Source organism: Humulus lupulus, chromosome 7 (genome assembly GCF_963169125.1).
Source record: "Humulus lupulus chromosome 7, drHumLupu1.1, whole genome shotgun sequence".
NCBI classification, from domain to species: Eukaryota; Viridiplantae; Streptophyta; class Magnoliopsida; order Rosales; family Cannabaceae; genus Humulus; species Humulus lupulus.
Genome location: NC_084799.1, coordinates 14,125,648 through 14,142,039, shown reverse-complemented (window position 1 = coordinate 14,142,039; position 16,392 = coordinate 14,125,648). Strand labels below are relative to the sequence as shown.

General features: G+C 34.3%; 1 protein-coding gene and 1 long non-coding RNA gene across 2 annotated transcripts; one reads left to right on the top strand and one right to left on the bottom strand.

Annotated features, from left to right (window-relative positions):
* Nucleotides 1-7,277: 7,277 nt before the first annotated feature.
* LOC133790748 (uncharacterized) lies at nt 7,278-8,505 on the top strand. The gene is made up of 2 exons (XR_009874064.1): nt 7,278-7,413; nt 7,624-8,505. It is a non-coding gene; the product is annotated as an uncharacterized LOC133790748 (long non-coding RNA).
* A 2,147-nt stretch (nt 8,506-10,652) lies between these two features.
* LOC133790746 (putative calcium-transporting ATPase 13, plasma membrane-type) lies at nt 10,653-14,120 on the bottom strand. Its single transcript, XM_062228506.1, has one exon. The coding sequence runs from the start codon at nt 13,942-13,944 to the stop codon at nt 10,894-10,896; it is 3,051 nt and encodes a 1,016-aa protein (XP_062084490.1). The 5' UTR covers nt 13,945-14,120; the 3' UTR covers nt 10,653-10,893.
* Nucleotides 14,121-16,392: the final 2,272 nt, after the last annotated feature.

Below are 16,392 nucleotides of genomic sequence, written 5' to 3'. Positions count from 1 at the left end.
GATAAAGTTTTTATTTAGTTTGTGGGTATTGTATGGTTTGAAGTTATGAACATTAGTTTATGTATTATTTAATAAAGTTTTTGTAAATTCTCAATTTCAGTATTGTCGTATTCATGTTAAAATTGTTTTTTTTCAATATATATGTATGTTAAGAAAGGAGGTCGTTACTATATATTAACCTGATCATTATTGACATGAAGGACTATGACGTCATTTTAGGAATGGATTTCCTAACAACGTATAATGCTAGAATCGACTGTAGTAAGAAAGAAGTCATTTTTGCACCGGTAGGAGAAGACGAAGTTCATTTTCAAGGGAAAGAGAAACGAACCCCTTCACCAATGATTTCTGCAGCAAAGGCAAGGAAATTATTAGCAAACGGATGCACCAGATATCTAGCAACGATTTGTGACGTCTCGAAAGAGACGCTTGCGCGACCTGAAGACATTCATATTGTACGCGAATTCATGGAAGTATTTCCAGAAGATCTTCCTGGAATTCCTCCCGATCGTGAAATTGAGTTTGAGATCGAGTTGTTACCTGGTACAACTCCAATTTCAAAGGCCCCTTACCGCATGACACCTGCCGAACTGAAGGAACTAAAGACTCAACTGGAGGAACTTTTGGAAAAGAAGTTTATAAGACCCAGTCATTCACCGTGGGGAGCCCTAGTACTATTCGTGAAGAAGAAGGATGGGACAATGAGAATGTGCATTGATTACATGTAGCTCAACAAAGTGACAATTAAAAATAAGTACCCGCTACCCAGGATTGATGATTTATTCAACCAACTACAAGGAGCGGCAGTATTTTCAAAGATAGACCTTCGTTCGGGATACCACCAGCTCAAGGTGAAGGAACAAGATATTCCTAAAATGGCGTTTCGAACTCGTTATGGACATTAAGAATTCTTGGTGATGCCATTTGGACTAACTAATGCTCCTGCAGCTTTCATGGACCTCATGAATAGAGTATTTAAGGATTTCTTGGATAAATTTGTCGTTGTTTTTATCGATGATATCCTTATATACTCAAAGTCAGAAAAAGAACATGAGTAACATCTAAGATGTATGCTGCAAACTCTCAAAAAGGAACAACTTATGCCAAATTCAAGAAGTGTGAATTTTGGCTCGATAAAATTAACTTTTTGGGACATGTTGTGTCAAAAAGTGGGATTTTGGTGGATCCAGCTAAGGTAGAAGCAGTAAAATGATGGTCCTAGCCAAGGAATGCAACTGAAGTAAGAAGTTTTCTGGGCTTAGCTGGATATTATCGATGATTCATAGAAGGGTTTTCCAAAATTGCAACCCCACTTACGGCGCTCACTAGAATGAATAGTCAATTCATATGGACGGAAGCTTGTGAGGAGAGCTTTAGGGAATTTAAGAATTGACTAACTAATGCTCCAATCCTCACCATCCCGAATAGTACAGACGAGTTTGAAATTTTCTGTGACGCTTCGAAGATAGGATTAGGAGCGGTGTTGATGCAAGAAGGGAGAGTAGTAGCTTACGCCTCCAGACAATTAAAGGATTACGAGAAAAACTACCCCACACATGATCTAGAGTTAGCTGCAGTAGTTTTTGCCTTGAAAATTTGGAGACATTATCTCTACGGAGTAAGATGTAAAATTTTTACTGATCACAAGAGTTTGAAGTACTTCTTTACCCAGAAGGAACTTAATATGAGACAAAGAAGGTGGTTGGAATTAGTCAAAGACTACGACTGTGAAATTTTATACCACCCTGGTAAAGCTAACAAAGTAGCGGATGCATTAAGTAGAAAGACGTCAACAAGCTTGATGTTCCTTCAAGCCTTGCCCAAACCGCTACAAGAGGAAGTAGTAAGATCGGGCATAGAAGTAGTAATCGGAGGATGGTCCAATCTGACGTTGGAGTCGAATCTGCTGGAGGAAATAAAAGAAGGTCAAGAATCAGATCCTCACCTAACCGAGGTCAAAGCAGAAGTCAAAGAAGAAAAAGTGAAGAATTTTAATATTTCTGACTCAGGAATATTAAAATTTAAAGGAAGAATTTGCGTACCTGCAAGAGAGGACATTAAGAATAAGATTATGAATGAAGCTCATAACACTCCATACACGGTACATCCAAGCTCAACAAAGATGTACAGAAGTTTGAAGGAACACTTTTGGTGGCCTGGCATGAAGAAAGATGTAGCCCAATATGTAGCTCGATGTCTTACTTGCCAAAGGATTAAGGCAGAACATCAACGACCTGGAGGAGAACTACAGCCCTTGGAAATACCAGAATGGAAATGGGAGCAGATTGCAATGGACTTCGTTATTGGACTTCAACGAACAAGCAAAGGATATGATTCAATATGGGTCATCATCGACCGATGAACAAAGTCTGTTCATTTCCTTCCGGTAAAGGTGACGTACACAGGGGACCAGTTAGCAGAAGCTTATGTGCAAGAGATAGTACGATTGCATGGAATTCCAATTTCCATAGTGTCAGATAGAGACTCAAAATTTACTTCAAAGTTCTGGCAAAGCTTGCACAAGGCTATGGGGACAAGATTGAAATTTAGTACAGCTTTCCACCCACAAACAGATGGTCAAACAGAAAGGACTATACAGACTCTTGAAGATATGCTAAGAGCGTGTGTCCTGGACTTTGAAGGATCGTGGAGTAAATATTTATCGCTGATTGAATTTGCCTTTAACAACAGTTATCAGGAAACCATAGGGATGGCACCCTGTGAAGCGTTATATGGGCGGAAATGTCGATCTCCTATCCATTGATACGAGGTGGGTGAAAGAAAGTACATAGAGCAACAAACTGGACCAGATATTGTGACGTCAACAACGGAAGTTGTTCGAAAAATTCAACAGAGGATAGCAACAGCCCAAAGTCGACAAAAATGCTATGCTGACAAACGAAGAAGACCATTAGAGTTCCAAGTCGGAGAAAAAGTATTTCTACGGATAACACCAATGAAAGGTGTTATGAGATTTGGACAAAAAGGAAAGTTGAATCCAAGGTTCATTGGACCTTTCGAAATATTAGACCGAATTGGAAAAGTTGCCTATAAATTAGCACTACCGCCAGAGTTGTCGGATGTGCATGATGTCTTCCATCTGTCTATGTTGAAGAAATATATTCCTGATTCCAGTCACGTGTTGAAACATGAAGTTATCCAGGTGGACAAAGACCTTACCTATGAGGAAAAACCTGTCCAAATCTTGGATCGAAAGAATAAGGTCTTAAGAAATAAAGAAATACCTTTGGTCAAGGGATTGTGGAGAAGCCAGGCAATAGAAGAGGCTACGTGGGAGCGTGAAGATGAGATGAAAGCTAAATATCCAGATTTACTCTAGATTTTCGTGGACGAAAATTTGTAAGAAGGGTAGATTGTAACTCCCACTTCTTTCTACAAATGCATTATAACAATTATGAAAAATAAGAGAATATATTTTATTCATACTTTTGAGTGCATTACAATGTTAATCGAATGCTAGAGCTATTAAGTAAAGTGGAAGAATAACTAATGAATACGCAACTATAATATTCATGGGCATTTCATTAGTATAATACCCATAGAATGATGTTAAATACAAGCAAACAATCACTAAAGTTATGAACAATAAAGAGAAATTCATGTTTTGATGATGAATTCTATATAGAAGGTTAAGAGATGAAGAAGTTGTGCAAGTAAATGGTTGAAGGAACAAGTATTTATAGGACAAAAAAAAAAAAAAAACTAGCCGTTATGACCGTTGGTGAATAGTGACTTGACCGTTGGGGATATAGGTATATTCTATTGTGGGATTTTAACAATTCTAAGTTGTTGAAGTAACTAACACATGAGAATAATTAATTTATAGATGTTAGAGAAACTTTTTTCAGAAAAGTTTGTGAGTAAAAAATGTTGGACTAGGAATATAAGAAGATTGAGAAATTTTCATTTTTTTTACTATTCACCGGGTACTATTCATAGTAGGTCCCACAATGGGGTCCGCATGGGTCCCACAGCGGGGTCCACCCCCATGGTTCCCACATGATGATGCAGTAGTGATACAATGATGACTTTAGCAAACCACCATGTTTATATTTTGAATATTTTATTATTCCACTCTGCTTGATATTTTAAATATTTTATTAGCATAGTAACCCAAAATTTTCCTATAAATAGCCCTTCCAAAACTCATCTTGAATCACAAAATCTCATTTTCTTTCTCTTACTCTACCCAAAAATCTTCTTACCACCCTTCTAAAGTTCTAAACCTTGAAGATCTAGGCGAAGTTCTGTCCGTAACGCTAGCCTACGAAAACCTTTTAGGTAAGCTCTTTCCCGAGCCTTTCATTTCAGTTATTTAGTTATTATATATACACAGATTATTTTACTATGTCGTTATAATGCCAAAATTTATATATAGATTAATTTACTATGCCGTTATAATGCCAAAATTTATATATATATTATTTTACTATGCTGTTATAATGCCAACATTTATATATAGATTAATTTACTATGCCATTATAATGCCAAAATTTATATATAAATTAATTTACTATGTCGTTATAATTCAAAAAGTTATATATAGATTATTTTACTATGCCGTTACAATGCCAAAAGTTATATATAGATTATTTTACTATGCCGTTACAATGCCAAAAGTTATATATAGATTATTTTACTATGCCGTTATAATGCCAAAATTTATATATAGATTATTTTACTATAATGCCAAAATTTATATATGGATTATGTTACCATGCCATTATAATGCCAAAAGTTATATAGATTACTTTACTATGCCATTAAAATGATAAAATTTATATATAGATTATTTTACCATGTCGTCGTAATTTACAATGCCAAAAATTGAAATATAAACTATTTTGTTATGTATCGTTATAATACTAAACTTATATAGGCTATGGTCACACTTTGGATTATTTGGACTTTTATTATATGACCTTATTCCCTATTATTATGGACTGATACTATGACCTGGATATTTCCGTATGACTATGACCATGACCACGACTTTTAGACCGGGATCTTGCCATGGACAATTATAGTATGACCATATGCCTGGACATAAAATAAACAATAAAATAAGAAAAAAAAAAACAGAATAACAACAACTATAAACTAAAATTACATCATGTAGATTTTATGTAAGTTAATAGTTTGTGTTTTTATCAGGAAGCTAACAATTTCGGTTGTTTTATCAAGACGCAAGGTAAGTAAAATCCTCATCTACAATACAAGTCTTTTATGTGTCTTATGTGCATTTATATGCTTTATATGTTATCCTGCCATGTTGTTATGCATAAGTTATTTTTATAAGAATGTTATATTTCTTATGCATAAGCACGCTTAATATTCACAAACAAGTTATTGAAAGCGTTAAAGTAGAGGTGCTGCTTGGGAGACCTACGTCCCAAAAATGTAAGGAGGGAGATGTACTTCCCTATATAATGAATGTTTATGAGGGAGAAATTCCCTATTATCATGTTTATGTACAGGTGGGAATATGATTCCCTATGTAATGCCGGCAGCAGCATCCTCTAGGGCCCAAAAGAAAGGAAAGTGAAAGAAAGAAAGAAAATACATAACATGTTGCACGTTTATTTTAATGCATATGAGGTAGTTATTCTGCTTACTGAGCCTTAGCTCATCAGATAATGTTTTGTATTGTAGGTAAGAGGCCCCAAATATAAATTGTTGATGAGTATACGTGGAGCCAACATGACTGTACATATGGGGCTGACCTGAAGGGAGTGGAGTTCTGCTATGCTATTTTATAAATAAACAAGAAACTTGATTTTATATTTATATTTCATAAAAAGTACTTTGTGAACTTTATAATTTACATAAAGCTTTAAAAGTATTTCATAAACGTTGTAATTTACATAAAGTTTTTAAATTTATCCGTTGGATACATCTCTAATTCTACGTTAAGGTGTAATAACGTCACGAAACAAAAATATTTATAAAAGTATTAAGATTTGTATGCAAGATAAAGTTTTTATTTAGTTTGTGGGTATTGTATGGTTTGAAGTTATGAACATTAGTTTATGCATTGTTTAATAAAGTTTTTGTAAATTCTGAATTTCAGTATTGTCGTATTCAGGTTAAAATTGTTTTTTTCAATATATATGTATGTTAAGAAAGGATGTCGTTACAGAGTGGTACGGGTAAGCTGTGCAATCCCACACCGCCCGGGGAAGGTCAAGTGTGATGATTCTAAGACTGTGTAGGTATGAGACTGCACAGTTGAAGAGAGCTTAAATGGATTGATGGGTACTACCTATATCAATAAGATGCATCTTCTTTTTGGTAGCCCATCACTTAAGAACTCCAAAGTTAAGCGCGCTTGACATGGGGTAATCTAGGGATGGGTGATCTCTTGGGAAGTTTTCTTAGGAAGCATGTGAGTGAGGACAAAGCACGCTGAAAAGACTCGTGTTGGTTTGTAGGGCCAGTCGTCATTCTAGAAAGCAGCCATAGTGACGTGTGGCGTCACACTTGCTCTCTAGGAACGCCCCGTGCCAAGTAACCTAAATATATTTACATAATAATGTGGTATCACACATATATCACATATATGCCAAATATACCCAAAACGGGCTAAATTACAAAAATTGCCATTTTAATCAGAAACAGGCCCTTATGCATATTTAATACACCTAAACATGCATATCAAGTTATATCATAATATAACTCACATAATCATATAATGATACACACATATATATATATATCACATTTGTCATCCTGACCCCCAAATCAAGGTCCTAAGCCTTATTAGGTAATTTGAGACGTTACAAAGTAGTTTGACTATACAAGTAACTTGTTTGGTTTAATTGGGAATAATGAAAAAGAAAATAATAATAAGAATGATAATTTTTTTTTGTTAGGAAATAAGAATTTGAGAATTGGAATAGAAATAATAATGAAATAGAATAAAACAAATTTAATATAAGTATAAAAATAACATATATTTTTATTATACATTAGAATAACTTTTTCTGGAATAGTCATTCGAATGTTTTAAATTAAAACTTAACAAAAAATAGAATAAAAATGAATTTCTTTTCATTCCACTCTATTACCAACAACCAAACATAAAACTAAGAAAAACAGTACTATTATTATCTTCTCCTAATAGATCGGGAGTTAAATATGTTTGCAAAATTTAAAAAATAAAAATAAAGCAAACACTAATGGTAAATAATAATTATAACATATATTATTCTTTTACCGTGTCAATGAAGATTTATAGAACAAAATTATTACTTTAGAGAGGGCCCAAAAGAGTATTGCATAACACTCCTCTCCACAGGCAAAGTAGACAATGATGATGTGCTTAATTTGGGTCCTTCATTTCAGGAAGTGCCATGCCCAGGCATGTTCATGGGGCCAATCCACCTGAAACTGGTACACTTTTTTTGTTTTTCTGTTTTTTTTATTTTAAATTTCCCTCTTTTTTGAGATGAAGGATAGCAGTATGTACTATATTTTTGTTGATTATTCCAATTCCATAATTCACATATTTCAATGTTATCACCTTTTCTCCTGATACTACAGAAACGTAAATTTCAATATTTCATTTCAACAGTACTCCTCACCTGTTCTTTTTTTATTCAGGATATAAGACAGTACAACTCTGTGAAATTCTCATAAACAAGTAGAGAAACATAGAATTGGATACACTGAAGTGCATATATTATTCCAAAGCTATGTCAAAGGGGTTATGCTCTATGGAATGGCTTCCTCTATCTGATGCCATTGATAACATGATCTGATGCCATTGATAACATGAATATATAATATTAAGGTCGGTTACATTTACTATTCATTCTTCTTTCTCTCTCTCTCTCTCTCACTAGTTTACTATGGTTTTCTTGATGTGGCCAGCCTTTTTTGGTGAAGGTTCATTCTCTGTGTTTTGCATAAGAGGCTTCTTTCTATTGCTTTTGCAACTTTTGTGCTGTTCTTATTGTTGTTTGTCTTTCTTCTCTGATGGTTCTATAACTTAATATGCCATGTTGATCATTATTTTATTACGTCTATGCAGGATTATGCGTTGTTAATTTTATTCATAAATGTTAGATTAGTGATTTATTAATATGCTGATGATTTCTCTAGTATTTTTTTTTACTACTATATAGCTAGCCAGTCACGAATCTTGAATTTTATTTTATTAGGGGGGAGAAAACTAATGTAGTGTCCTTAACTTTTTCTTTATTAATCAAAAGTCTAGTTGAAGTTGAACTACTCTTCTGTTAAAAACTTTAGAAAATAAAAGGAGAGCTTCATCTTAAAACTTAAAAAGTTCAATTTAATGTAACCCGTAGTAATCTAGCTAGCTACTTAGAGCATCGGCAGCATAGCTGCCAACAGAGTTGTTATTGTTTAGGTGGGTGCCTTAGCACGTTACGTATTATTGGCAACGTTGCTATGTAATTTTATTTTAGTTATATTTGTGTACTAATTTAATAAAATATAAAATTTAGCATTTTAAAGATATGATACATTTGTTTCTTATATTTTTTTTATTATGTAAATACCAATTTTTTATTAAAAAATTCAATGACTAAATACTTCAACCTCATTATTCGTGAATTTTTTTTTGTTCTTCTTTTACTTTCCGAGAGTGCAATGTCTACCAGAAAAAGAAGATATATAGCATCTGATACCTTGCTTTTTGTTGAAGAATTTGTACCATACTTTTGTGTGTGCATGTGTAAAGCTATGATATCTAGTTGGATTGTTGCCGATGATGCGAATTCGTTGCTATATATTATGCCTAAAAAGTTTAAAAAGTGATTCCTTTAAACAAAGTTCCAATTTTATTTTACAGTAATATGGAACAAAGTAATCCTTTTAAAACTTATTTGCATAATAATAATAATTATTATTATTATTTTGTATTTAAGTCTCCAATCTCAAATATTTTAACTTTTAAAAAAGTTAGAATGGTGAGCTTTGTGTTATCAACACATTAGTTGCGTGACACACGCGTAAAATAACTGCTTTCTCAAGACTTTATAATTTTTTTTTCTTTTTAGATATTTTTTTAATTATTGAAATTAATAGTATATATGAGCATTTATTGAGGTATATTTATATATATATATATACAAATAGTATTCATGTGACATTTTTATATTTCACTCTAAAAGGTCACATAATGAAATTAAGTATAATTAAACTGAGTAATACTAGGGACAACAATTTCATTCATGCACATTATAATATGTTATTATTAATGCTCACATATTTTATAATATGAGGATAATACTATTTGTTTTTACAAAATTAATACCCGTTTGGATAATATGTTTTAAAAGAAATATATATATATATATATTTTTGTTCAGATTTCATGTTTTGTAAATTGGTTGAAAATAGTTCCATGAAATTGATTTTGGTTAAAATATTTTTGAATATAACTCGGTTAAGATTAGGAATGCCAAATTTTTTTCATGGAGATGGCCCTCACTCCTAATGGGGCAGAAAATCCCAGTTTAAGTGGGGAACGGGGTGGATACTAGCATAATTTCTACTCGAATGTTAAGTACGACAGGGGCAAGGATGACACTCCTTGCCTTGACAGGGCCTACTTAAATTTTTATTTATTTTTGTAATATTTTTCATGTATTTTATATATTTCTTTATATGTTATATATTGTAGTATATTAGTAACTTTTTAAATATTTTGAATTTTATTTGGAATAATATTTAGTATTTTAAATCATAAGTATTGGATAATATTTTAATTTATATATAATTCATCACTTTTATTTTAAAATTTTAATTTAAAATTTATTTTTTCAATAAATGGTTACCCGTGAGGATTCTCTGCTCTCCTCTGACAAGGAATAAGCAGGGACAATGATTAAAATTGTAAATGAGAACGGGGACATGGACGGGACTCCCCACCAATTTCCTGTCTCGTGTGCATCACTAGTTAAGATTAGTATTAGTTAGAGATCTGCGTGTTTTCTAGGTTAATGATATTGTAAATAAATTCTAAAGGAAAAAATAATATTTTGATTAAAATCAGGATAAACAAACTATTTTGAATTGATTTATAAGACAGGAATAATTTTCAAAACAATAGGTCCAAACAATTATTTAGTATAAAACAAAGTATCTAAAACAGTATTATCTCAAGTATTAATAAATCATAATATGTGTGCATATTTTGTTGGTAAAATATATGAGTGTTGTTATTCAGCTTTTTAAGTGTCCAACGTCATATAAACTAACACCTTATGGTTGGTTAGTCATATTCTATAATATTTATTAAATTTAAATATGTGAAATTCAATATTGGATTGCACCAATAACAATATGTCATCCGCTTGATGTTGGCAATTATCAAAATATATAGGATAGTAGTATTACAATCATTACTCAATCAAATTATATAATTTAGAAAAAATTAGAAGTTTTAGGTGTTATCGTTCTCTCAAGATCAGTCACGACTTCGTAAAGCTTAAAACTCCTCAAGTCAAATTACTTACTACTGCACAGTTGGTTGATGGAGTCACTTTTTATTTTCAAACAGATATAAATAGATTTTCATTTCTTTTTGGTATAATAACTCATGACTACGTTTTTCTTCTCTCTTTTCCAGGTTCAAATAAATTAAAAGCACGCGCACAGACTTTGAAAGTGTAATGCTCTCCTTTATTAGTAATTTTCAGATCAGTATTACATTTAAAGATTCGTACGTTATCGCAAACAAAATGACGTTACATAATTGCTTAAATTCCAACCCCAAACTTAAGTAATCTTTCACAATGGAAAATTAATATAAATATATATATACATATATATACACATATATATATATATATTTACATATCGGATAACGTACTCAAGAATAACTTGTAGAATCTCGTTGAGTCAGACCTTGTTCCCATATGCTGGAATGCACTTGACAAGCCAACCGATTGGCCAAGATAAAGCTGCAATGCCAATGCTAGCACCCCATTGACTCCAGTTCAGCCTCTCAGTACTGGCAAACTTCTTCAGAAACTCCACCATCAACACTTGAAGCAGTACGGTAACTCCAATTATACCCAAAAATAGTTTGCTCTTATGTATCCCTTCAAATATATTCTTCTTTTCCAGTTTCCTTGCGTTGAATTCGTTGAAGACTTGGCATAGAACAAAAGTGTTGAATATGAGTGTGTTCTTGACCTTTTCGTTCACACCAAAGATGGATCTTCCCTTGAATTGTAGAGTCAACAAAACAGTAACCTGAAACAAGGCATGCGCAATGAGGTTCCTCCACATGATTCTGGTTATGAGAGGCTCCTTTCGACCCACCGGCGGCTTCTTCATGAGTTCATTAGTTGGTTGCTCGGTGGCTAATGCTAAAGCTGCCAATGTATCCATAATAAGGTTCACCCACAAAAGCTGGACAGCAGTCAATGGGACTTTACCAGAAGACACTGAGGCAACAAAGTTGATGACCAAAGCGGCAACGTTCACAGTAAGTTGAAACTGAATGAATTTCTGAATGTTGTTGTATACACACCTGCCCCATCTCAAAACGGTGACCACTGAACTAAAGTTATCATCTAAGATAACAATGTCTGAGCTCTCTTTTGCCACTTCTGTGCCTTGGATCCCCATTGAAAGTCCAATATCTGCTTCCTTGAGAGCTGGAGCGTCGTTGGTTCCATCTCCAGTGACTGCTACCACGTGGCCTTTTTGCTTCAGGCATTCAACCATTAGAAGCTTGTCAAACGGGGATGATCTAGCCATAACACGAATTTTTTCAACTTTTCTCATTCTCTCTTCCGGTGAATAGTTTCTGAACTGTACCCCTTCAATTATAGCTTCACTTTCCACATCCACCCTAGGTTTTAAAATCCCACAATCAATCGCTATAGCTCTTGCTGTGTGCACATTGTCACCTGTTATCATTTTGATGCTCACACCGGCAGCAATGCAAGTGTCTACGGCTACCTTAACTCCTGGCCTACATGGATCCTTTATTCCTACAACACCAAGTAAAGCAAGGCCACTTTCCTCCAGTTTCTCACTATTAACCTGTCCATATTCTCCTTCAATATTTTTATGGGCAAAGGCAATACATCTCAAGCTTTTGGCTGCCATACTTTGAACGTGTGTTTCAATCTCTCTTCTTTCTTCTTCATTCATGACTCTAATGATTCCATCTCTGTCATAATAATTTGAGCACATGGCGAGAACCATTTCAGCAGCACCTTTCCAGTGGATTTGAAGAGTCTTCTCGTTGTTTTTCCTGATCAAAACTCCACTCCTTTTTTTCTCTGAGTTGAAAGCCTCGACGTGGATTATTTCGTATTGCGTCTTCAGTTCATCAATATCCAATCCCAAGCTGAAAACAGCCCATGAAAGTATTGCTTTCTCTGTTGGGCTTCCAGAAATCTCAGGAGTAGCGTCAGGAGTTGGTTTATAAACTCCACCGGCGGTGTTTAAACCAATGGACTCTCGCAGTAAGCTGACAGTACTTGGAGACATATGTGATACACCATCCTCACTTAAATGTTCTTTGCCAAGCCACACCTCTGTAACCGTCATCTCATTCAGAGTAAGAGTTCCCGTTTTGTCAGTACATATTATTGTGGCCGACCCCATTGTCTCGCAAGCAGCGAGCTTCCTGACCATAGCATTGTCTTTCATCATTCTCTTCATAGAGTAAGCAAGAGTAAGAGTAACAGCGAGTGGTAGACCTTCAGGAATAGCCACGACAACGATTGTCACTGCTGCAGCAATAATGCCTATAACAGCATTCATGATATCATCAAATTTTGTCTTGCTTCCATTAAATTCCCTTTGTCCCATCTCATCTTTTGTGTGCCCTGTGAAGTAGCGGATCATCAAAACAACAAGAACAAGTGCAGCCACAGACAAACCAACCTTTCCGATCAAAGATGTTAGCTTCTCGAGCCGCGCTTGCAAAGGCGTCTCTTCCTTCATGTCTCGACTTACTGAGCTCATCATCTCTCCCCAAGCCGTATTCATGCCCACAGAAGTCACTAACATGGTTCCAAACCCGTCCACCACCTTTGTGCCTGATAACAGAAAAGGATTTCCAGTGGCATTGATATCAACATGGTCACTTTCTCCAGTCATACTCGACTCATCCACCCTCAAGGAATGGCCTTCCAAGAATAACCCATCAGCTGGAATTTGATCACCAATCTTTAAGAAAACAACATCACCTACAACAATGTCGAAGATTGATATGGGATGACGTCGTCCACCTCTAACAACTTCCACGCTTATGTCACTACTCTTTTTGGAGAGCTTCTGAAATTGTATAGATTGATTGTAGTTTGACACAGCAGAGACAACAACAACAAGAAAGACAGCAAAAATAATACTCCCGCCGTCAAACCATCCGTCTTTCCAGCCATGTTGCTTGATACCAAACCCCAGAGAGAGTAGGGCACAAACCAACAATATGATAATTACAGTGTCTTTAAATGCATCAAAAACAAAAGTTAGAAACCCTTTGGCGGGCGGCTTTTTGTAGTCATTGGCACCAAAAACATTCTTTCTTCGAGCCAAATCAACATCATTGCTACTAATACCACTCCTAACATCAGTTTCAAGCGTATTAGCTAATTCTTTGACCCCTCCATACTGACTCACAAGACTTTCAATTTTCTTATCCCTAACAATATCAGCAAGAGCTTTTGGATCAACATTATTAGGAAAAGAAAGTTTTTCATTACCGGCAGGGACATCGATGGCGACGTAGGAGACGGAGCGCAAAAGGTTTGCATTGTTTTGAAGCACGTTCTTGGCCAGAGAACGAAGAACCCTAGTGAATGATATGGCGGTGTAAACCAACCTCCATCTGCGTTTGTGGGATTTCGAGGGTGAGCTAATTACTGGGTATTGATCATGCATGGCTGTTTCTTCTGTTTGCAATGGTTTTCTAGGTCGTAGAGACATATGGACTGATCTGATTAATATTGAGAGAAAGTAATAACGATGAAAAATAGAGGTGCTAGCTTATCTGTGTGTCGATCTTTAAGAAGCTCAAGTATTAGGTGAGGATGGTATGTCGGAAGAAACTAGGTCTGTTATATATACATAGTTTTTGGCTCTTTTTTTTTTTCATTTACGCGGTCTCTGGGGAAGGTGGCGAGAAAGAGCGCAGTTTCTTTATCGTAAGTATGTGAGGTTAATGCATGATTTAAAAAAAAAATGCAAATAGAAAAACTTATCAAGAAAGGAAAGTTTTCGAAATCAATTATATATGAGTACTGGTCTGAAGATCAAGAATATCGTGAATCTCAATATAATTATACTTGTCTCTCCAATAGGGAGAAACCTTATCATTTCTTTTCCTCTTACTTGTCCGTTTTCACATCTGTAAATATAATAATTATTGAGTTTACTGCAAGTTTACGTTAAAAAAAAAAATTAAATTACGGTCATGGCCGTTTTACGTTTCATGACGAAGCAATGGAGAATGAGAATTAATTAATATTATAAACAAACGACTATAATGAATGAGCAAAACACAAGAAATTCTTGCATCAGTTATGTTAATTATATGCCAAGTAAAATTAGGTCAGTAAAATATTCTCTGAATAATTAGTTCCTGTATATTTTAATTTGACCTTTTTTTTATAAGTTTCTGTAGTCTTCTGATACCTTTCTTGAGGATAAGATGATCATGGACCATGCATCTACTTTTACTTATATTCGTTCTTTCATAGGATTAGTATAGCTCGGGAATAACGTGGGAATATATAGATATATACATATATATATATACCTAAAAGATCAAATATTCTTCCTTCAATATTAGGGAAATTAATGTTGCTTAGAAAACTTTGGCAGTAGAATCAAAGTAAACTGTTCTATAATATCGATCGAATAAAGTATATCATTGTGATTTACTGTTAAAATTCAAATAAAAGCAAATATTAGAATAATGATGAAATCGTTTTCATTAAGTTCTCTTGAACTTTCTGTGAAATATACACACAAAAAGCAAGAAGCTACGAAGTCATCTTTTCATTTTTTCAATAAAGCCAACTGAAACAAACTAAATTCCGAAACAAGCAATCTTAATTCACTGCATGTATGTTTTGAGGAGATGTCTTTCTATACTCTTCTGCTATATATATATATATAAATACTAAATAAATTCCATTTCTGAACGGGTCAGTCAGGCCGGTTGAGAATTTGAGTGCCAATATATAGAAAATAGAGGTTTGTCTCAGTGGTTCTAGTCTGCCGAGAAAAGTAAAGCAGGGAAAACAATAATAATTTTGTATTTTTTATTCTTCATGCTATATTTCATTGATTATATCGACTATTTAAAACAAATCCAAACAATTTACATCAAATAAAATATATACATCTTAGTATTTAAGAAAATTACATGTATTATTTTTAATTTTCGACCAAAAAAAATTATACATTAATCTAAATAGTTTTAATTATTGTTCACTATATAACATTACCCAATATATTTATAACTCAAGAATAAAAAAAACATAATCTATATATTTTAGCCAAAAAAAAAACAATAAATTAAAATTCTTACCAAAATAAATCTCCAAAGAAATTTTCCAAACTCCTTTAGTATTGTGTGAAGATTGCCCACACTATTCTGAACCTATACATACAAAAAATAACTAAAATTTGTTAATTTTTACTTACTTTTTTCAAAGTAAAAAAAGTAAGAAATTAGGACAAAAACATTTAAATAACTTATGGAGGCAAAAAAATTGTGCCAATAAGTCATTTGCTTTGTTCAAATAAGCAACCATCTTTAGACTCCGGACTTGATATTCTCCAATAATTTGATTAATCACTAACTGAGAGTCACTGTAGATGTCAAGTAACTTTATATCCATATCCTTGGCTAATCTTAATCCTGCGAGCAGAGGTTCGTATTCGGCTTCGTTATTGGACGCTGTGAAGTCGAATTTGATTGCACAGTGGAATCGATGTCCTTCAGGCGTGATTAAGATCAAACCTGCTCCAGCATTGTGCTCGTTGGAAGAGCCATCTACAAACAACTTCCAGGAAGGAGTTTGGCTTTGGAGTTTAGGCTCTTCTATCGGCTCGGTATCCTGGAGCCTAGTAAGTTCCGCGATAAAGTCTGCTAGAGCCCGTCCCTTCACAGCTGCTCGTGGCGAGTAAGAAATATTGAACTGTCCAAGTTCAACTGCCCATTTCAACAATCGATTGGCGGCTTCTGGTTTCTGCAGGACTTGCCGTAGTGGCTGGTTGGTGAGTACTACGATAGGGTGAGCTTGAAAGTATGGTCACAACTTTCTGGAGGCTAAAATTAAGCAATAGGCTAATTTCTCAATGGGTGGATACTGCAACTCTGCTCCTATACTAGCCTCTTGCTTATATAATACACATCTCTTTGCA